This window comes from Aotus nancymaae, unplaced genomic scaffold, assembly GCF_030222135.1.
Source record: "Aotus nancymaae isolate 86718 unplaced genomic scaffold, 86718_ANA_hifiasm-v0.15.2.pri h1tg000030l, whole genome shotgun sequence".
Lineage (NCBI taxonomy): Eukaryota > Metazoa > Chordata > Mammalia > Primates > Aotidae > Aotus > Aotus nancymaae.
Genome location: NW_026988443.1, coordinates 39,618,209 through 39,640,433, shown reverse-complemented (window position 1 = coordinate 39,640,433; position 22,225 = coordinate 39,618,209). Strand labels below are relative to the sequence as shown.

Here is a 22,225-nt window from a genome sequence, read left to right as displayed (position 1 = left end):
ATTTCTGTAAGTGTGTCGGATGTCTCCTGAAGTTTTGATCGTTTTTTCTTTATGCTTTCTGCTTCTTGGTCCGAGCCCACTGCTCCTGGCGGTGGGACCTTGGGAAAGTCCCCTAGCCTGTCTGTGCCTTAGAGTCCTCGCCTGCAGAGTGGCTCAGCACAGTAACCTCTGTGCAGGGCTGTGCTGAGTATCCACGAACAGATCTACGCCACGCACAGGAAACGCGGCCTGTCGCGCAACAAACTCTCCAGACTTGCTGCCATTATTATTATTGATGCCACTGCCGTTTTATTATCACTATTATTTAGAGTGCTCAGAGCACCATAGGGAGCCCAAGAAAACAAGAGGAGGAGAGTGAAGACGACTCCATGGAGGAGGCCCCTGTGGAGGACCTCAGGGCACTGGAGCAGGAACCCCATAAGTGGGAACCCCATAAATAGGAAGAGAACCGCCCACAACAGTCAGAAGAACTGAGCGGGCCTTGGATCCTCAGGTGGGCTCTGCTGTGTGTCCTCAGGCAAGCCACCTGTCCTCCGAGCCTCAGTTTCCTCATCTATACTGCAGGACCAGTATCACTCACCTCAGAGGTTGCTCTGAGGAACTGCTGTGCTGGCACATAGTAGGTGTTGAATAAATGCTCGTGACTCTCAGCCTGACCCCAGTCTCTCATCCTGCCTTTTGTCCGGGGGCTCGGGTGCACTGGCGCCTGTGTTCACGTCACCAACGGTGGATTCCCTTCCTGGGCTGCCTTGATAAAGCACCAGTGCCTCAAACCACAGAAAATGCCTCTTCCGTGTTCTGGAAGCCAGAAAGCTGAGAGCGAGGTGTCAGCAGAGCTGTTTCCTTCTGGGGGCTCGGAGGGAGCACTCGTCCCAGGCCCCTCTCCAGCTTCTGGCAGCTCCTGTCCTTGGCGTGCCTGGGCTTACAGCCACATCCACCGGCCTCTGCCTTCGTCTCCACATGCGTTCTCCCGGTGTGCCCTTGAGTCTGTGTCAAACCTCCCCGTCCTGTAAGGACGCCCATCATCAGAGGCCCACCTTCCTCCAGGATGGCCTCATCCTGACTAATTACATGAGCAACGACCCCGTTTCCAAATAAGGTCACATTCTGAGGTATGGAGGTGGGTAGGACTTCAACATAGACCTTTGGGGGCAAAATTCAGCTCATAACATGGCAGGTGATGTGCAAGGATATTCTTGGGACCGAGATTGTCACAGAAGTCCACAGAGGCTGAAGTGGGGTGGAGGTGTAGGAAGGCTGGGGCATGTGGACTTGGGGGGGTGCTGTCTGTTGGGGCCCCTGGTGTGCAGCCGAGGAGTGACTCCTCTGACCATCTCTGAGGGCAGCTGGGGTGAGCCCGCTCCTCCCAGCCTGGCACGACTCGGTGACACAAGCTTGGTGGAGACATCTTTGTGGATCGTGGCTATCTGTTACTCAAGGCCACATACTGCCCAAACGTCCCAGGTTAGAAAGTGCACCTGGAGCCTGCAGATACAGGCCGGCTCCACAGATCCCAGCACCCCCCACAGACCGCCCCCCGCCGGGGGTCCCAGCAGCTCAAAGCCGGAAAGCACCTTTTCTCTGTAGAGATGATGGAAGCCAAAGTTCCAGATGAGGCCGAATCTTCCACGAAGAGATGAAACAGCACAGAAGCTTCTTTCTACCAACTATCCAGGTAGGATCACAAACCTTCCACCCTGAGGTCCTGTTCCAGCTGCGGAATCCTCTCAAGGGCCCGGGGTAGGGCATGCATGCTGTCCAGGGCTCGTCCCTGGCTAGCCTCCTGCCTTCTGAAGACCTCAGCTGGGAATGGTCCACCGGTGGCCTCTCTTGCTGGCCTGGTGGATAACTGCTAGCTCTAGAGCCACACAGCCCTGGTGTTACATCCCCATGTGGAGTGCCCTGGTTATTCCCATCAGCAAAGTGGGGGACACACATTTTCCTCACAAGATCAAGGTAGGGTTGGCGTCTTCATCACAGTGATTTTTTGAGATAGTCTTGCTCTGTCACCCAGGCTGGAATGAAGTGTTGCAATCTGGGCTCACTGTAACCTCTGCCTCCCAGGTTCAAGCGACTCTCATCACGGTCCACACATGAAGAAGCTGAGGCTCAAAGAATGATCCAGCTAAGGGCATACAGTCAGCTGGCGGGAGGCGGAGCCGGATCCGGGCCCTTCCTGGTCCTGCCTCGAGTTGCCCAAGGTCTTTGAGATCTTTGCTGCCTTTCAGAGGAGTTTCTCCCCTCCCCGGAGTTTGCCTCCGAGTCTAGCCCCTCACCTCCTGCGGGAGGAATCCCCCAGCACCAGAGAAAAAGCCCAGATGTGACACCGCAGGGCTGTGTACCCACCAGCCATGCCCACCCTCCCTGTGTGGCTAAGAGCGGGCAGAGAGAGATCCGGGAATGTGGAGGCCACCCCATTCTTCCTCTGCCTGGGTGGCAGGGAGTGTCCTCAGTCCACGAAGGCAGCTAGGAGGGGGACCCTGCACCCCATCCGTGTCCTGCTCCTTCCCACGGCGGGAGGGGGACCTTGCATCACAGCTCCTGGGGTCTGGCAGATGCCCCTTTGCCCTGCTCCTTTCCCGGGCATGAAGGGGACCCTGCACCTCACACCTGGGGTCTGGCGGATGCCCCTTTGCCCTGCTCCTTTCCCGGGCATGAAGGAGACCCTGCACCTCACACCTGGGGTCTGGCGGATGCCCCTTTGCCCTGCTCCTTTCCCGGGCATGAAGGGGACCCTGCACCTCACACCTGGGGTCTTCGGGGTGCCCCTGTGTCCTGCTCCTTCCCAGGGCTCACTGCCCATCTGTTTAGGCCAGAGAATCAGAACATGGGTGTGGACTTCTTACAATCAGAGAAAAGGAACCCCCTCCCAGTCCCAATTTTTGAAATACTTTTGTGGAACGGAGTTGGAAAGAACTGATGCAGGTGCCCGGCTTGTGTGGGGTAGGAGGCTGTGGTCAGGACCACTGACGGCCCCCAAATGCCCCAGTGTAAGAGGTAAGGCGGCTTTGGCTCCGAGGAGCAGGGTCAGGAGTCAGGTGAAGGGGTTCAAGGCGCTCGTGTAGCCTGAGCTGAGACCCAGTCCAGAGAGGGGGGTCCCTCATTGACGAATACAGACCCCCCGTGGCCAGGCAGACTGACATGGCCAACACAGCTGCTGAATCTACAGAGAAAGGCTCCTTTTTCTAGTGTCTCCCACACACTCGCCCATCTGACAAGACCTGGCTGCTCAGCCGACATAGGAAAAATGTCTATTTGGTCTTAGAGAAAAAAAAATGGGTTTCACCGGGCACAGTGGTTCACGCCTGTAATCCCAGCACTTTGGGAGGCCAAGGCAGGCAGATCACCTGAGGTCGGGTGTTCGAGACCAGCCTGGCTAACGTGATGAAACCCTGTCTCTACTAAAAATACAAAATTAGCCGGGCATGGTGGTGCATGCCTGTAATCCCAGCTACTCAGGAGGCTGAGGCAGGAGAATCGCTTGAACCCGGGAGGCGGAGGTTGCAGTGAGCCAAGATCGCGCCACCATTGCACTCCAGCCTGGGCAACAAGAGCGAAACATCTCAAAAAAAAAAAAAAAAGAAAAAGAAAAAATGGTTTTCTTCTGAAAGGCTACAGATGTTACTGAGATTACGAATTCTGTAAAAAGTCCTCATGGATGTGTTAATAATTAAAGAGTTTTTTTTAAAGATAGTTTATTTCCGTTTCCACCTTCTGATCACTTAAGGTGCGATATATATACATATTTTTTTCTTCACAGCAAACACCTTTGATTTTAGCGCTGTTTTGAGATCTTCACCCTTGAAACTTTCTCAACCTTAAAATAGTTTGTAGAACATCACCGAGTGGGACACAAAATTGCAGAAATGGAACAGGTAAGATACGGGTGTCACTGCACTCCACTTGGGGGCTACCAACAAGGCAACGTCTGGACGTGACCACGGTCTAGGAAAGAGAAAGCAGAGGGCGTGCACGTGGGAGATGCCACTGACGGTCCCCACAGGGGCTGCCAGGTCCAAGAAGGCGGCAGGTCAACCACGTTGTGAAGCATTTACATGTTTTAAGGGATCCATGTGTGTTGCTGAGTTTCTAGCATTTCCTAGTGTTCAAATGCTTGCCTTATCTTTCTCCAAGTGTCCACCCAGAAGACCCTAAGCGACAGCCCCAGGCTCGCCGGAGACCGCATGAGCTCCTCCCCACAGCCGAACCCATGTGGAGCTGTCTCTGTCTCTCACCGGGAGATCTGGAGTCCACCCCTTAGGGCTGCACTTCTGTGTGGGCATGCCTTCCTCCCCCACCTCTATTTCATGGAGAAACCACCTAGGATCAAGGAGGGAGTGGGTGCAGCCCCCCAGTTCTAGTCACTGCACAGGGGATTTACCGACAGGCATCCTCCTTCCAGTTAAAGTGCAAAATCCCTTAGAGCGCAGCTCAAGGGAGCTCCAAGCTACAGCGGGCTCAGGCTCTGACTGTTTTGTCAGGTCCCCGCATCTGCAGATAAAGTGGGGAGCTAGGTTCTCCCCAAACTGCACACTGTCCTGCGGGAGGGGTGTAGAGGGGAACTCGGGATGAACAAAAGCAGCCCATCCTTGCTCCCAGTGGCCATGGTGAGTTTCCCCCTTTCCAACAGTAACTAAGAAACCCTATGCCCACCCTCAGCACCCGTGGAGCACTGTCCCACTGAAATCCTTTGGCCGCGTGCGTCCCCAGGTGCAGCTAAGGCAGGGCTGCACTCCCACGGGCTCTCACTCATCGCACTCTGCAGGCTAAACCCAATCCCTTGCCAGCACCGGGAGGCGGGGCTCCCCCGGCAGCACGCATTCTTGTGAACCTGTTGGTCACACAATTGATTCCGGCCCCTTCCTGGAGAGTATGTGACACCCAGGCCCAGGGACGCATGGGGGACCGAGGTGCAGAAGGCAGGCCCCCTGAGAGCCTGTGTGGAGGGTGGCTTTGGCCGCCAGCGTTGGCCGCAAGAGAACGGTCTGGACGTGGGTCTTCCACTGGGCGTTTCAGGCACCGACACATTCCTGTTCCTGGCCTGCGGGGGGTCCTGGGCTGTGTGGCCTGTGTGGCTCCAGGAAGCCCTGCTCTGCCTTCAGCCTTAGCCTGTGCGAGCCAAGCGGGGTGCAGCTGGCATCCGACTCCCCTTTCCTGCGGGACACAGCTGGGAACTTCTGAAGCGAAACTTATCTCCAAGAATCATCAATGTGAATACGCGATTTACAGGACAAGGGAGTGAAACGGCCTCGTCCTAAGAAAAATGGTTCAGCAGAACTGAATGGCTCACGGGGACTGGAAACAGGACAGGGAAAAGAGTGAGAATGATCCTTGAGAGAGAGCCTGGCAGCTTTGCCTCATGGCTGCGGAAACTGGGGAGAGACCAGCCTCAGAACACCCGCCCGCCAGGTCCAGAGGGGCTCTCCCTCTCCTCTGAGGCTGGGGCTGGGCCACTGCCACCCCGTGAGCATCCCTTCCTCTGTGACAAGGGACCCTCTAATTTTTAAAGTCCTCTTTCTCAAGCTCCACCTCGTTCTTGGAAACACTACTGGGCTTCCTGGCTGTGCTGTGGTCTGGTTTTAGGTAATTCAGTAACAAAGCTGATCTAATCACACAGGCCTACCTGGATCCTTCCTAATTAAAAAGCCAACAGAGGCTGGCACAGTGGCTTGTGCCTGTAATCCCAGCACTTCAGGAGGCCAAGGCAGGCAGATCACCTGAGGTAGGGAGTACGAGACCAGCCTGACCAACATGGAGAAACCCCGTCTCGACTAAAAATACAAAATTAGCCAGGTGTTGTGGCGCATGCCTGTAATCCCAGCTACTCAGGAGGCTGTGGCAGGAGAACTGCTTGAACCCGGGAGGCAGAGGAGCCAAGATTGTATCACTGGAGTGAAACTCCATCTCAAAAAAAAAAAAAAGCCAACACATAGTTGGAGCCAGGAAGGTCAGGTCAGGCCTGTAGCTTACAGCCCTGGTTCTGGCCAAGGACCCCAGTTAGACTAAACCTCTCACAAAGTCTTTATGGTGTGGACCTGCATTCCTCACGTCAGGGGTCTGGAATACCAGGTGCTCCCGAGTGATAAGGTAACCCACGCAGAACAGCCCAGGAAATAACGAATCTCACAGCGCTAGCCTTCTTCCTCATAACTGAACTGCACGGCGTTACTGGGCTTGGAGGAGTGAATGAGAGGCCTGTTTGGTTTTAACTCACAGGAGGAAAGGAGGAGGGTCAGCGGTGTCTATGATTCCTGCACTGGGCCTCAGTGCTGGTTCTAAACCTCACATGTGTTCCTTGCATTAATCTGAACATTAGGATTTTGATTTGGGTACAGGCTCAGAAACCAGACTCTCCCTCTAGCCCGTTTTTGGAAATTTCAGAGGTCTTTGGCCCACTTTTCTTTTGGCAATAGAAAACCATAGCGTCTACCCCAGTTCACTTACAGATAACTGATGACATCAGAATTCAGTTCTCTGGCCTTTGGTTAAACGCGCGTGTGCACCGTACATGCACACAGCAGATGCAATCCACGAACATGGTCCCTCTTAAACATCTATTAATGTTGCTAAAATTGTAACAAAGGCTAAAAACATACAGTGCCACACCTCAACACATCCTGTTTTCAAAGCAGGGAGCTTTGCACTTGAGTAAGTGGTTTGCATTTTGGTTCACTAGGATTTGCACAGCCCTCGAGGTTGGGGAGCAGAGTGCCTGCAATGCCCCTGTGGGCGACAGGCCTTCGTGCTCCTGGCTTTGGGCACTCTGCCTGCTGGGACTGGAAACCTCTCCCTAGGAATCATCTGACACTTCCTGAGTTTACAGAGGGGTCATCAGAGCTCCTACACCTAAGTGGCCCTGGGTGTGCCACCTCCCCATACAGGGACCTTTGAGCCACATGGCTGGGTCTGCCTGCTTCACACCAGAGCCCAGCTCATGCCTGCTCTGCCCAGGCCCTGGGGGACGAGAGGAAATGTTGATGGCAGGCAGTCAGCCCTGTCCCAGGCACACTGGGCCTCCTCCAGGAGACCCTGGCCAGAGCCACAGCTGGCAGGAGACTGGAGGCCGCCTCCCAGGCCACTGCTTGCTCTGCTCACAGCACGGGAGGCTGTGTCTTGGGTGGCGTCCTGTGTGGATGGAGTACAGAGGGGACCCTTCCCTGTCAGGCTTCCTCCAACTCTGAGGAGCTAGATCTGTAAGAACAGGTAGTGTGGGGAAAGACAAAACGGAACCCTTTCCTGTCCCCGAAATGGCTATTCCAAGAGGTCTATGTAGACAAAAAGTGTCGAGATCATTTTCGAAGTTAAAGTGCTTGGAAAAAAGCCCAAAGGAGTCAGCGCCGCTTTCCTTGCAGAGGCTGTGCACACGCTCCAGCACCCCCAGGAGAGTCTCAGAATCAAAGTTTACCCAGAAACCGAACAAATCAAAACTTCCATACAAAAATCCTCTCCACACAGGGCTAAGTCTTGTGAGCGCTGCAGAGCGAAGTCTTAATGCATTTCAGCTAACGTGAACCATAAAGACCAAGAATGCCGACGACGAGACGGCTGAAGGGCGCTCCCGATGGTCAGCCCTGAGTGTGGCCTGAGTTTCACCAGGGCAGGGAGGAGGGCGCAGTGCCCTGGAACCATGGCTGGACACTGTGGGAGGCGCGTATTATCTGCAATTGGCATCAGAGCAATGGGCATCCACACACCCCTCTCTCTGATGTTTCTCTTAATGGATTTGGTGGAGACGCGGCCGTCAGGGCCCAACCATGGGGGAGGGGCAGCCCAGCATGCACAAGCCCCCGCCCCTGCCCAGCTCATGGCGAATGCACTGGAGCATGGCCACACTCCGGCCAGCAGCATCACTAGGCTGAAATCCCTCACACACCATGCAGTCAGGGGCCTATGCCCCAGCTCCCCGGTTCTGGAGGCTGGCAGCATGGGGCCTAAATGCATCAGACGACACCATGTTTCAGGTAATGCCCCAGACACATGTTCTGTGATGCAACCAATCTGTGCTCGTCTCTGGAACATTCTAGGGAGCATTCCCCAGAGGAAAACCTTCCAAGCAGTGGCCAGGTGACTCTCAGGCGCTTCTGTGGTGCTGACAGACAAGACGGGACTTATGTGACCCAATGTCAGAGGAGGTAGCCAGGAAGGACGGGAGGGGAGGATGGCAGGTGGAGGGAGAGCCCCATGGACCTATTTCACAGTCAGTGACCGCAGCGGTGACGGGCAAGAGGCAGGGAACCCCAGGCGGGCTGGCAGCGTCCACGCATGGGGAAACAGGAGGCTCTGGAGCCAGCCTGCAGTTGCTGGGAGTCAGGCCCTGGGCACGCGGGCTGGCCTGAAATGTGAGTGGTACAGACCCACAGAAGAGAAGGGCCGTGGTTCCCAGGCAGTAGGTGAAGGGCATATCTGCAGAGGCTGGAGGAAGGAGCTACGAAGGTCTGGTGGGGAAGGAAAAGCGCCTTCCGGAGCCCCTGGGGGCAGGGACACAACGCTCAGCGCTTGGAGGCGGAGTTCGTGCCACTGGCTTGCCCCGCGCGTTGCCCAGAACTGCCTCTCTCCAGCAGCTGTCACTCCCGACTCAGACTTTCCTGCCTTGTCTGGAATAAAGAGCAGTACTGTTTGCCTTTAGAAAGGGGCGTTGTCTAGCGGCTACTAAAGAAACTTCTTTCCTGTACTTCTTGTGTGGGACGCACGGCACAACGCTGCTTCATGACCGAAGAGCCTTCTGTGCTTCAGAAGGGAGCTGTCGGCCAGGCGGGCGCATTTCAGATGGTTTGCGTGGTCTGCTGCAGACACCTTGGCACTGCTGTGACTCTGACAGACACAGAGATCCCAGGCCATCTGCAGGGCACACACACGTCCCTCTGGTGGTGCCAGGTCTTGCTCTAGCAAGCCAAGAGCATCCTCTACACCGCACCTGCCCTCTCCCTAAAACAGGTGTTTCCTCTTCAAGGTCGGAGAGGGCCGGACTGGAGCCCCGTTGCAGGAACGTGGCCCAGGGCCACCCACTGTGAGCGGCAGCGCCAGTCCTCTGCCACTGGAGGGCTGCAGCCCCCCTCGAGGCTATCCTGCCTGTGTCCCTCGCCCGCCCCCACCCTCCCCAGCCCTTGGCCCTCAATGGCCCATGGCGTCCTTCCCCTCCTCCCTCTTGGTCTCTTCTCACAAGCCTGGCACTCGGAGTACAGCTGGTCACCTCGGCTTTAGCCGTGTGACGCAAGGGACACTTTGGCACATGGATGGGGGGCACAGACACAGGCAGAGGAGAGGAGAGAGGAGAGGCGGATTCTTCTAACCGCTAGTTCTAGGGCAGCGGGAGCGGCTCTGGGTGCTGCTGGCTTCATGCAGGTCATCGGGTGGGGTGGCAGCCGGGCGCCAGGCCCGGGAGAACAGCACGTGGCCTCAGTCCTCCTGCAGAGTGCAACCTCTGGGGCCTACTCAGTGGCCATTTGCTCAATGTGGTCACTAAGCAGCTTGTATTGCTCTGGAAGAGAAAGTGATGTGATTTCTCAGATGAAGGATGGTGACAGGGACAGGTATGTCTTGCTCTTGTAACTTGGGCAGGGACGAATCAGGGCCTCCCTGGGAGCAGGGCTGCGACTTCCAAACCACACTGCCATACGCAGGCCACACTGCTTGTGCACTTCAGGGCAGGGCTGTGCCATGAGGGCACGGTGCACACACAGCCTGTTGACCAGCACGCTGCCTGTGGGGCATAGCAGGTGCCTGGAAGGGGCCCTCAGAACTGGGAATGTACATTCTTAGGAAAATGGTGTCATGGGGTGCAGCCCCTGCAGCCTGTGAAAGGCACAGGACGATCACTCTGGCCAGCCTGGGGACCAGGGGAGGTGACAGCATTCTCCTTGCCCTTTGCTAGTGAGGTGGGGCTGCTGGCAACATTTTCAGATGGTCCAGCAGCCACTGACACTGTCACGCCTCCTGTGGCCACTCCACCGCAGATCCCTTGAATTACATGGAGAAGGGGATTCCCTAAGGAATACGTGTCAATCCGTATCCATGCGTGAGCGTGAGGCCTTTTCCACGAAGAGGAAGTGCTTGCGGCAGAAGGGGTGGCACACAGGGACCGGCCCACACAGGAGGGCACCAGCGTCGCAGCAGCTCCCTGCTGTCATGGAGGCCAGAGATTCCAGAGAAACCTCCAAACTCCCTCCCCACCTCCCCTGCCCCTGGATACTTGTCATGGCAGTGAGGTCCGAGAAAGAAAAGGAAGCCATGCGGCCGCCATTCAGCAGGGAGCAACTCGGGGCTGGAGTTTGGCTCCGTGCAAGCTCTGGGCCCAGGCGCCGTGTCCCCTCTTTCTTTGCCCTGACTGTGAACGCCAAGGCTGCAGACCCAACCCTGGCAAAACCATCTAGCAGAAATGGATTCCAAATGGAATGAGAGGTGTACTGTGTGTCTATCTGGACAGACCAGGGAGACAGGAGGGCCGACCGCCCAGAGAGCTCAGCACCACATTCCCGATGGCCACACGACATACCTCCTGGCAGTGCAGAAGCACCAGCGGGCACAGCCCCGCCTCCGGACCCAGCCCCGCCTCCGGACCTAGCCCCGCCTCCGGACCCAGCCCCGCCTCCGGACCCAGCCCCGCCTCCGGACCCAGCCCTGCCCGCCTCCCGCCAGCGGCCTGCGCAGACGCACCTTCGTCCAGGTTGCCAATCACAGCCTGCTTCTTCAGGAAGTCATTGCACAGCTTCTTGTTCAGGCCGAAGGCCAGCATGTTGTGCGTGAATGTGCTGCAGGAGAAACCCCCAGAGCATCACCCACCGGCCTCCCAGGAAAAGGGCCGGGGAACTGGGCCGTTGTCTCTGGGAGGCTCACCATGGCCTGCCTGGAATCGTCGGCAAAAATGGAAACGCACCGCTGCCTAATTAGGCACCAGCGACTCAGTGCGGCACTGCCGCCACCAGGGGTCGTGGAGGAGGCGGATTAATTATGAGCTGGCATGGAGGCCAAGTGTGATGAACCCCACACCTCACAGCAGGCTGCCATCGCACCCCAGGGTGTGACATCGGGAGGGACAGCTCACAGGGCGGGCCCTCCCCGTGGCTCCCCTTCCCCTTTCCCACTTCCAGCCCTTACCCCAGCTGCCCGAAGGTGATGTTCTCGTTGAACCGGAGGCTGTCGTCACGCTCCTCCTGGGTCATGTGGCACCACTTCTCCCTGCAAGCACAGGAGGTGACAGGGGCAGGGCTCAGATGGTGCTGTCCTTGCCCCGGCTCCTCGCCCTGCTCTGACCCGAGGGTGCTGGCAGCACCACGCATGGCCCCCCAGGGAGAAAAGGGGGGTGCCCTCCACTGGACAGCCGTGTGCTGGGCCTTCCCACAAGGCCTGCCGGGATGCTGACACCGCGCCTGGGGGCCCCAACATTCACCTTACTCTTCACAAGATAAAGAGATGTGGAAACTGAAGTGCTCCTTACGGCCCCGAAGGCGCAGAGCGCCACATCTACCCAAGCATTCTGCAGGCGGCGAGGCCGGCCCCAGGGCTTCACTATGGTTAGAGAGCGGGGTCTAGGCCCATCCCAGGGGGAGAAACCTCCAGAAAGGGAGGGGACCTGCAGGCCTTGGTGGCCCAGGGGACGTTCTCAGACTCACGCCTTTGTCTCCTGGGGCCAGCTGCGGATGGCAGCTTTGACAGAGGCCGAGGGCACTGAGGGCCACACTGTCGCCTGTCTGCAGAGTGCTGTGCCCTGCTCTGCTGCAGTTTCTCCATGATGGCTTTCTCGAGGCCCTCAACTCCAATTCACTCCCTAAATGACAGAGCAGACCCCCACTCTTCCTGCTGGCCTGACTGTGGCCCTGGGAATGCCGCGGACCATGGCAAAGAGAGCACCCAGGCGTGAGAACAAAGTGCTGAAAACCCAACGACACAGCATCGACCGAGGCCGGCATGAGCTTCAGGAGCCAGCAGGGGGCGCTGACACGTTCTCTGCACAGGGCCTGGGGTGCCCACAGGCTTAGACGGGAGCCCTGTCCGGGCAGAACAAGGGGGCTCCCCACCTCTTCCCCACCCCTCCCTGCCACAGAGCCTTTCTGTGTTGCCAGCTCCTTCCCTGCCCCTTGGCCAGGGCGGGCCCCTCCCTCCAGGGCCTGGGGCCTCCCTGACCCTTATACAGCTCCCTGGACACCATGTCCATCTGAGAAGCTACCTGCAGGAGCAGCTGCAAACATGGAGACATTAATTTGAGCCCATTTCCCCCTAAGAAGAAAACTGGATGGATGAGTGACTAAAATAAGGCTGAGAGGAAGATCAAAGAAAGGGAAGAAGGATGGTATGAGGGGTGAGAGGCGGGGGTCATGGAGAAGCCAGAGAAGAGAAACAAAACAAAGGAACATGAGCTCCTGGCTCCTCTCCACCCGTCCGGCCCACGGAGGTCACTGCGCTGCTGCAGCTTAGCAGGGGTCACCGGACATCAGGGCACGATGGGAGTGACTGGCAAAGGTCACTCCCGGCCTCCTCATGCCGATGGCAGGATGCCCTTGAAGACAGCAGAATATACTTTCAGGTACTCCGTGGAGTCCAACCCATTTCCTTCCTACTGTCTTTCCCCCGAAGAGCCGCCCTGAGGACTGTGCAGACACACAAACCCCTCACCACTCCCAGGCCCGCTGTGCAGTTGGGCAGGTCGGGCCCTGTGCAACCCCAGACCACACGGGAACGGCGCCCTTGGAGTTGTGGAGCACAGCAGCCCTGACCCCTCCTCTTCCTGAGTCAGGTGAGGAGACGATTCTTCTTGCCATGGTGAGGACAAAAACTGGGACATTTAACCTGATGTCTGAAGAAAGTGACTAATGCCTGTCATCCCAGCACTTTGGGAGGTCGAGGTGGGCAGATCACCTGAGGTCAGGAATTCAAGACCAGCCTGGCCAACATGGCAAAACCCTGTCTCTACTAAAAATACAAAAATTAGGCCAGATGCAGTGGCTCACACCTGTAATCCCAGCACTTTGGGAGGCTGAGGCAGGTAGATCACCTGAGGTCAGTCGTTCGAGACCAGCCTGACCAACATGGAGAAACCCTGTCTCTACTAAAAATACAAAATTAGCCGGGTGTGGTGGCACATGCCTGTAATCCCAGGTACTCGGGAGGCTGAGGCAGAAGAATCGCTTGAACCCAGGAGGCGGAGGTTTCGGTGAGCTGAGATCTCGCCATTGCACTCCAGCCTGGGCAACCAGAGCAAAACTTCGTGTCAAAGGAAAAAAAAAATTAGCCAGCGGTGGTGGCAGGTGCCTATAATCCCAGGACTCAGGAGGCTGAGTCAGGAGAATCACTTGAACCTGGGAGGTGGAGGTTGTGGTCAGCTGCGACGGCACCACTGCACTCCAGCCTGGGCAACAGACCCGAGACTCCATCTCAAGTTCAATTTCCAGTACTGGTCAAGCTCTTGACACTGCACAGCGAGCTGAACATATGTCTACGCTACCATGGTGGGAATCTGGACAGGACTGACTGCCTGCTGAAGGAGAAAGTTTCTGAAATGGAGAAATGTCTGCCTCTGTGGACAGGGAGGATGATAATGGCACCTTGCTGTCAGCAGAGGTTACCAAAAAAGAGATGTCACGTTGGAGGCCTGAGGTTGCTGGGAACCTGGAGGCAACCTCGCCCCCTGCCCCCTGCCACCTGCTTCAATCTCAAAGCAATACTCTGCCTTCTTCTGGGGAAGGCCCAGGGGCCCTCAGAGACAAGGAGCTGGTGCAAAGCTATGTGTGGTCAAAGCTGATCTGCCCTGGTGAGAAGGCCCAGGAGGCCACGGTCCCCTCAGCTGCACTCAGGACAGGCCACATCTCCCCCGCAGCACTGGCCAGCTCTCAGAGGACGCTGGGATGCTCCCAGCCCTCCTTGGGCCAGGGCTTTGGTGCTGACTGGCTCTGGAAGTCTGGTTAATCACACGGTCACCCAGAGAGTCTGTGAAAACCCAGAGGCTTTGTTCATGAGAGGAGGTGTTTGTTAGGCCTAAGCGCTCCCTTGAAAGCTACAGGAAGTCTGCACAAGAAACTCGAGTGCTACCAACAGTAAACACTACAGACGTGTCACTGACTAGAGGAGGCAGCTTCATGAATCCTCCACTGAAAGAGACATCGTATCTGGGACTTTGAAGAGGCAGCTGGGCAGCTCTAAAAACACATCACAAAGGATTCTAGCCGACTCAAAGGTAAACAGGGAGAGTCAGACACCTCTGCGGGCTGGCAGGAGACAGCCCCGTTCTAGGATTTCCTCGGGGACCCCCTCGCACCCACATCCCCAAGTGGCTGGAAAAGCGGGGGTGCTGTCCTTCTTCCGTGCCTCCTTCAACCTAGCGGTCCCAACACACCCAACAGTGGGCGGTGTAGAAAACACGACAGGCTCTGCACCCCACCCGCAGCTTCCCAGATGAACCGGGACCCACTTCTCCAGCCTGCACAGTGAGGCCGAGGGCGAGGCTGCAGGTCTGCTCAGAAGGGGCCAGAGTGGCTGGTGGAGAGCACAGCTGGCTAAGAACTGGAGCTGGCTTTCCCCAACGTCGCCGCCTCCGCCCCTCTGAGCTCATGCTGTCGCCAGGGCGTGTCCAGGTATCACATTTGTTTTCTGACTATTTTGGAGTGCTGTGGCCTCAGGAGGCTCCCACCTGCTCAGTTCTGGGATGTGTCGCCAGCCTGCCCTAGCGCTGGCCTCACCTCCCCAGGGCCGCCCTCCCCGCTGGCCGCCAGGCTGCACCTGCGTCCGGACTGTGCCCGCTGCAGCAGCTCAGCACGGTGCACGGCCCCCACGCTGCAGTGGCCTTCGCAGGAGCCCGCACTGTAAGATGGAACAAAGTCACGTGGACACACACACCTCTTCTCCTCCTCCTCTCCAGCATCCCCTCTGGAGCGGCAGCAGAAACAGGTAAACAAAGGAACATGTCAAAGTCATGCAAGATATGTGGATGGTCAAAAGAGAACAAGCAGAGAAGGAGGGTCATTACAGGCAGAAACGGAGCGGGACAGAGAGAGACAGGATATTCGAAATAAATTCACTTCCTGGAAGTCTGAGAACTAAAGAGGCGATGCCCACCCGCCGAGAGGCATCTAAGCATTTCCCTCGTTCTGGTGTCCTGGCAGAGCGGGGTCTCTCTTGAGGGTCCTCAGGCAGTCTCAGTGTCTTTCCCTCTCCATGAGCCCCTCTGCCTCCCCAGGAAATGCGGCCATGGCAGAACGCTCTGGGCCCCCCGCCCCCAGTACGGTTTTAGCTGCCCCCAGAGGGAAGTATTTCTCTTAAGACACTCCAAGTGCTGGTAGACTAGAAACTTCGCCCCAACAGCAGCCATCTGCTCACCCTCCCAACAAGAGTTGAGAGTAGGGGGTCTCTCTGGGGTTACAGAGGGAAGGATGTGCTTTATTAACAAGGAGACCAGGGCGCTGAGAGGTTCAGAGACTTTAGTCCCATGACTGGAAGGGGCTCCCGCAGGGGCTGCCATCCCTCGCTGTCACGTCACTGCACGCGGTGGATGGCACCTTTCCTTGCTATGGCCAGAGACAGAACACAGCATCGCCCCCAGGGAGTGGGTGCCAGCCCTCCCCACCACCGCCAAGTGTGAGGTGGTCTCAGCGAAGCCGGGAAGGTCTCGTCAGGCTGCAGACCACGAGGTGAGCTGCGAGCGGCAACTGCATTCCCCAGGCGCCAGCTCTCAAGGGCACAGTCGGGGGCTGGCCAGCCCTTCCTCCCAGGACTCTGCTCTAAGGGTTGGTCCCCAGGATGCTGATTTTGTGGAGCAAATAGCAGGGTGGGCCCGGGAAGGGAGGTCCTGATGGTCTAACTCAGTGGGAGGTTGCATTTTTAGGAGGGTCAGGCCAAGTCATGCCAGAGCCCCAGGACAGAAAGCGCTCATGCAAGCTGAGCACCCCCCACGAAGCTGTGAGCCCTCAGGCGGCTTGCAAGGCACCAGGGCCACGGGGGTGAAGGAAAAACAGACAGGTCCACTCAGCTGCTCTTCTGCTGTCCTCTTCTGAAACCGGGAAATAAAGCCACTCCCTGGTCCTTTTTCCTGAGGCCAAATGGGGCCACACTTTGCTCCTACCTGGTGGTGGGAGATCGCTTTGTCCTCTCACAATGGACAGCGTCAAAAAAGGCTGCGTTCCAGAACCTCAGCGTGTGCCTGCAAGACAGAGCCCCGTGTCAGCCCTCTCCCAGGGGAGGTGGGAGGACCCGGGCCGGGGGCCTTGAAGGGTAAGCAAGGCCTTGTCTCAACCTGTCTGAGCTTCTGAAGTCTCAGACGTAGGGCTGAGAAGGAAACACCGAGCATGTGACCTGATCTAAATAAAGCTGTTTCCCTGGGGTTCCTGGCTGTGGCTGTGCAGCTCTTGGGAGAGATGGGGCAAGTGGGAGGGAAAGCTATTATCACCCTGTCTGCAGGAGGGAGCCGGTGGCTGGAGCCGGAGCCACCATCTGTAGGACACAGAAGTGGGACGTTTTCTTCTCCTGCCTTTCCCGCTGGGACTCCCAAGAGGAAGCAGAGGCCTGGGAAGATGTGCTTTTCTACAATGGGGTCTAGTAACATAAATGGGAACCCTGCAGGGACACGCCATGTGCCGAGCAAACTAACGTTCAGAGGGACACTTGAGCACTCGAGGAAAAACATTCTTTTTCTTCTGAGACAGTTTTGCTCTTGTTGCCCAGGCTGGAGTGCAGTGGTGCAAATCTTGGCTCACTGCAATCTCCATTTTGATTCTCCTGCCTCAGCCTCCTGAGTAGCTCGGATTACAGGCACCTGCCACCACGCCTGGCTAATTTTGTATTTTTAGTAGAGACGGAGTTTCGCCATGTTGGCCAGGCTGGTCTTGAACTCCTGATCTCAAGTGATCTGCCTGCCTTGGCCTTCCAAAGTGCTGGGATTACAGGCATGAGCCACAGCGCCCAGCAGAAAAATTCTTAAAGCACATCAGGGGTTGGCAAACTATGGTGTGTAAACTGAAGCGGGCCATCGGCCTGTTTCTGTAAATAAAGTTTTATTGGAACAAGCCACACTCATTCATTTATGCAGCATCTCTGGTGGTGTTCACGCTACAACAGCATAGTGGTGTAGCTGCAGCAAAGACCATCTGGCCCGCAAATTCTAACATATTTATTATCTGGCCCTTCACAGGAAAGTTTGCCAAGTGACAACGAAAAGACAGCAACGAAGTCAAGGACAGAGGAGCTGAGGCGGCGGGACACAGCGGGCCAGCTTCTCCCCTCTCTGCTTCCACAGGAACCAGGTCCAGCCTCCTCAACAGCCTTCCTGACAGCTCCAGCCCTGCCCTCTGCCCTCTGGGTCCCTGCAGCACTCCCTGCCCAAGGTCCTCACGTAGCCCGTGCTAGGTTACAAGCAAAATGCAGCACAGCTGACTATGATCCTCAGGGCAGGGAGGGCGTGTCTGACACTGATTCCAGGTGCTAGCAAAGCTCCCTAAAATACAGTGAGAGGCTTCAGAGAGACTAAAGCAGTGTGACGATCGTCTGCAGAGCTGGGCCATATGCCAGGGTGGGCAAGATTTCCCCTGCAACACTGGTCTCACACTTCAACCACAACCTTCATTCGTTTATATGTATGTAATAGCTTAATTAGGATATAATTCATATGCCATGAAATTCACCCTCTAGGCTGGACGTGGTGGCTCACGCCTGTAATCCCAGCACTTTGGGAAGCTGAGGCAGGTGGATCATAAGGTCAAGAGATTGAGACCAGCCTGGCCAACATGGTGAAATCCCATCTCTACTTAAGAATACAAAAGATTAGCCGGGCATGATGGTGCACGCCTGTAGTCCTAGCTACTCGGGAGGCTGAGGCATGAGGATTGCTTGAACCTGGGAGGCGGAGGCTGCAGTGAGCCGAGATCACTCCACTGTACTCCAGCCTGGTGAGAGTGGGATTCTGTCTCAAAAAAAAAAAAAACTTCACCCTCTAAAATATAGAACTGAGTGATTTTTAGTGTATTCACAGAGTTGTGTGGCCACCACCATTTCTACAAATTCTCTTACCACATAAAGAAAGCCCATCCCCATCAGCAGCCACTTCCGGCTCCCACTTCCTGCCCTCTGCCCTGGCAGTCAGTCATCTGCTCTGTCTCTAGGAATGCAGCTGTTGTGGACACTTCACAGGAATGGTACAGTGCGTGGGCTTCTGTGTCCGGCTTCTTCCACTGAACCTCGTGACGCTTCCCAGGTCTATCCACGCTGCAGCGTGGAGCAGCACGCCATTCCTTTTCAGGGCTGGGTAATATTCCATGCAATGCATGGACCACATTCTGTTTACCCATTCATCAGCGGACAGCCATGAAGACTGTTTCCACTTTGGGGCTATAACAAACGACACTGCTGCAGACATTTGTGGACAAGGTTTTGTGAGGACACATGTTTTTGTTTCTCCTGGACGACTCCCAGGGGTGGGGCTGCTGGGTCACAGAGGAACTCTGTGTTTCACCTTTAAAGGAAGTGCCAGGCTGTCTTCCACAGTGGCCATTCCATTTACATTCCCACCAGCCATACAGGAGACCTCCAATTCCTCCATATCCTTACCAACACCCGTGAGTGTTCATCTTTTTATTCTGCCACTCTGCGAGTGTGAGAATTCTGCCATTCTGGTGGGGACGAAGGCAGCTAGGAGTGATCCCGGGGAGTGACTGCTGGCCCCGTGAGTAAGGGTGACGGGAAGCGGTGGGCTCGGCCTTACCAGATGGGCTGCTGCTTCAGGTGCGTGTACAGGTAGATCTTCTCCCCCTTCTTTTCGTCCTCGGGGCTGTACACGGTCACTGCGGGAGGAGAGAGAAAGGCTGCACGCGGCTCTGGCTGCGCACCTGCTGTCGGCAGTCCCCAGGCGACAGCCTCCCAGCAGCCAGTTTCTACGGAGGTCACAGAGACACGGGCGGAAATTCTACCACGGCTTTTCTGCCGGCCACAGCCCGTAATGATGCTATTTCCACCCAGCAATGGGGACTTCTTCTGAGAGAACGCCCGGAGGCCGTGCGCCTGCTTGTATGCTGGCTGAGGGGTGTGGGCTGGGCGTCTCCCCCTGCTGCCTGGGCAGACTCACCAGCCCTGGGCCGCTTCTCCTGGGTTTTGTTCTCGTCTTCCCTGAGGGAGAGAAGGCACCACGATGACACATGCAACTCACACCACACTTTCTCAAATCAAAGACGCTCTTCTGGATCCCTCAGGTGGGACGGGGTGCATTTAACACGGCTTGCGCTCAAAAGCTTTTTATGAAATCCAGGCTCTATTGGTCAACTGCCAGTGTTTCAAAATTGAGGAAATGTGGCATTGAGGTTTCCTATGTCATTTTCTTTGAATCCAAAGCTGAATGGAGCAGAGGAGGAGGCCAAGGCCAAGGCACCTGGCTGTGGCCCAGCCGTGAGAGGGAACAGGGGACCCCAGGGGCTTGCTCTGGCTGCCGCAGCCCTCCTCCCTGTGGACGTTATAGCTTCTATGTGCCTACTTCTGATGTGCCCATCACCAAAGGGATTCCTGAAGTGCCTGCCAGAGCCCTGCTCTCCTGGGGACAGTGTTTTTCTCCTGAGACTCAAGACCGTGTTCCACAAGCATGCACTCTTGGTCCAGCCAGGGGATGGAGGCAACGGACAGGACAGAGGGGACGGAGGGGATGGAGGGGACAGAGGGGACAGAGGGCAGGGGCTGCAGTTCCCTCTGCCATCTGACAATCCTTTGGGCTCATCAGTTTCAGGGAATGTGGCCCCCAGGAATATCTCTGCATGTGGGTGGGGGGCTTGGCTTTACAGAGCATAGAAAGCAGTGCGGGCGGTGGCGGCTGGGCAGTGCTGTGCTCCTGGCAGTCTCTGGACCTCTCCTGTACCCTCCCTGACGCCCCTGCCTGAGCTCCGCGCCACCATCTGCCCCAGTCCCCGGCAGGTGAGAGGGACCCCAAGGCCACACGTACTCATTCTTCCTGACCAGGGGCCCCTTCAGCTTGGTCTCCAGCCCCCCGAAGAAGCCCTTGACGTTCTCCGTCCTGGCCGAGGTGTTCTTCAGCAGGCGCTCGGCGATGTCCTTCTTCTCGGCCAGCCAGCTGTTTGCAGACTTCAGGTAGGAGTCGATGCTGCCCGCGGGCTTCTCCCGGGACTCTGGGGGCTGCAGCTGTGGTTTTCCTTGGACGAGAGAGGGAACAAGACAAGACCAGTGAGGCCAAGGTCTGCGCCTGCTAACTGTAGAGGCCCAGACGGAGGCCTGCAGGGGTCCTGGGTAGTGGGGACACAGGAGCCTCCCTCCTCAGTCCAGGACAGGGGTGGTGCAGGCTCAGCTGGCCCAGGATGAGGAAGTGGGGGCCCTGCTCCCCATGAGCGCCCCAGCACCTGCGTGCACAGAGAAGCCACCGGGAGCAGGGAGGGAGCAAGACAAAGGCAGAAGCCAGGCCCAGGGTCTGCAGGGAGGCAAGGGCAGAGGCCCAACCACGCCAGCGCCAGAGAGGCAGGGGCCAGCTGGGCACTAGCCCCTGGAATGGGAGTGTGGAGACAGCAGGAGGGGCCCTGGAGGAGGAGCCTGGGCAGCACCCAAACTCCCTTAGCCAGAGGATGGACATGAGGCCCTGGCGCCCCCACAGGATGAGACATCCCCACAGCTCCCAGGGCCCACTATAGGTCAAAGGCCCTCTGCAGTCCCTAGCAGGGCGTCCTCACAAGCTCAAGCCGCTGTGTCTAATCATTATGTGTCTATCTGTTCTTTGAAAAGGAAGAGCCACAGGTTGCAATGGGGGCTCCCGCTCCACCCGAAGCAGCCAATGAAGGGCCTGGCAGGAAGGGCCTGCCCGCTGGGACACCGGCCATGGCAATCGGACCAACTGAACTGAGGGGTACAGAGAGGATGGCTGTGGGAGGGGAAGGGGTCACATATACCCCAAAAGCAAGCACGCGGGTCCCAAGAGAGGACAGCAAGGGGGGCTGGGACCCAGCACCTCCCTGCCCAGCTTCAGTCCAGGTGGAGGCTTCCAACGACCTTCCACTTAGGGTGACCTGAGTAAGTCCTGTTGCTGCAGCGCAGGGAGTCACGCAGGAAGCCCCTGAGCTCCAATGCACCAGAAAGTTCCAACGCAATGAGGCGGAAGAGATGCCACAGCCTCAGCATCAACAACATGACATCTCCAGCCCATCCCAGGAACTCTCTGAGCTTCAGATCCTAGACGGCTCCTCCCACCGCCCTCCAACAACCGAGCGTGCCCTGTTTTGCTAAAACGTAAAACGGGGATCTTCACATCCAGCAGTCCGTCTCCACCACGTAGCGTCCTGCCCGTTTCTTTCCTCATCACCTCACAGCTCAGGAGTTTCCTTCGTACCCTGGGCTGTCAACCTCCCGCCCCACACGATTCGGACGTGCTTTCTCCTCCTCTTTTAGAAGTCTCACTCCTCCCTAACATCAGCTTCCTCTATTCTCTGGAGGCCCCGTAGCCATTGCTCTTAATCATGAAGAAAGCTTCCTCTGACCCACGATGTCAGCTGACGAGCCTCAGGGTGACCCCACATCAGCCCACTGTGTCTTACCAATATGGTAGTAGGTGAAGCACATGGTCATGAGGTTCTTGGCAGGCCCAAAGTCATCCATCTGATGGCACCTGAAACGAGAGGCAGGGCCCACGGCTGAAGCCCCCTCCACCTGCTTCTCCCTGCAAGTCGGCCAGACGCCGCGAGGCAGTTAACGCACAGGTCCCAATTATACCTTCTCCACTGGAGAGGCAACAAAGCTATCCCTGGGTTCCATCGGGAGAGCTGCCCACAGCACACGGCCCGGGACTGACTGTGAACAGGAAGGAGTCTGCGGTCTGCCTGCCCGGCTTCTTTCACTGGAAAGGTGAAAGCCAAGACCCGGGAAGCTCAACTCAACACCCAGGAGCAGAGTCAGGAGGAGAAGTGGGGCTCGAGTCTCAGTGCAAACCTGTGGCCCAGGCCCCCCGGCGCTCCAGCCCTCGCTGTCTCGGGAAGTAGCAGTAAGTTGGATGACCTTCCCCACATCCCTGGTTCTCAGGCTCCCTCCCATAGCAACGGGGGGAGGGTGAGGCAGGAGGTAGAGCCTCTCACTCAGCAGGTCTCGGTCTTGGGTGGGGCCATTCCTTTGGATTTCAGGCTTCTTTACTTTATCTCTGTTTTTTTTTTTTTTTTTTTTGAGACGAAGTCTTGCTTTGTTGCCAGGCTGGAGTGCAGTGGTGTGATCTCAGCTCACTGCAACCTCCAACTCCCTGGTTCAAGTGATTCTCCTGCCTTGGCCTCCTGAGTAG

General features: G+C 56.9%; 1 protein-coding gene across 3 annotated transcripts in view; it reads right to left on the bottom strand.

Moving 5' to 3' along the window:
• Positions 1-6,535: 6,535 nt before the first annotated feature.
• Positions 6,536-22,225, bottom strand: part of KIAA0513 (KIAA0513 ortholog) — a 63,171-nt gene continuing 47,481 nt past the window's right edge. For 2 of the 3 annotated variants that reach the window (XM_012466112.2, XM_012466110.2), the window contains exons 5-13: positions 21,495-21,565; positions 19,901-20,108; positions 19,040-19,080; positions 18,680-18,758; positions 16,049-16,126; positions 14,827-14,856; positions 11,095-11,175; positions 10,654-10,748; positions 6,536-9,478 (exon numbers count right to left, since the gene is read on the bottom strand). In XM_012466112.2, the coding sequence (XP_012321535.2) occupies positions 9,429-9,478; positions 10,654-10,748; positions 11,095-11,175; positions 14,827-14,856; positions 16,049-16,126; positions 18,680-18,758; positions 19,040-19,080; positions 19,901-20,108; positions 21,495-21,565 (733 nt within the window). In that variant the 3' untranslated portion in view covers positions 6,536-9,428. The remainder of the gene's footprint in view (positions 9,479-10,653; positions 10,749-11,094; positions 11,176-14,826; positions 14,857-16,048; positions 16,127-18,679; positions 18,759-19,039; positions 19,081-19,900; positions 20,109-21,494; positions 21,566-22,225) is intronic. The other variant, XM_012466111.2, reaches the window with a different exon arrangement.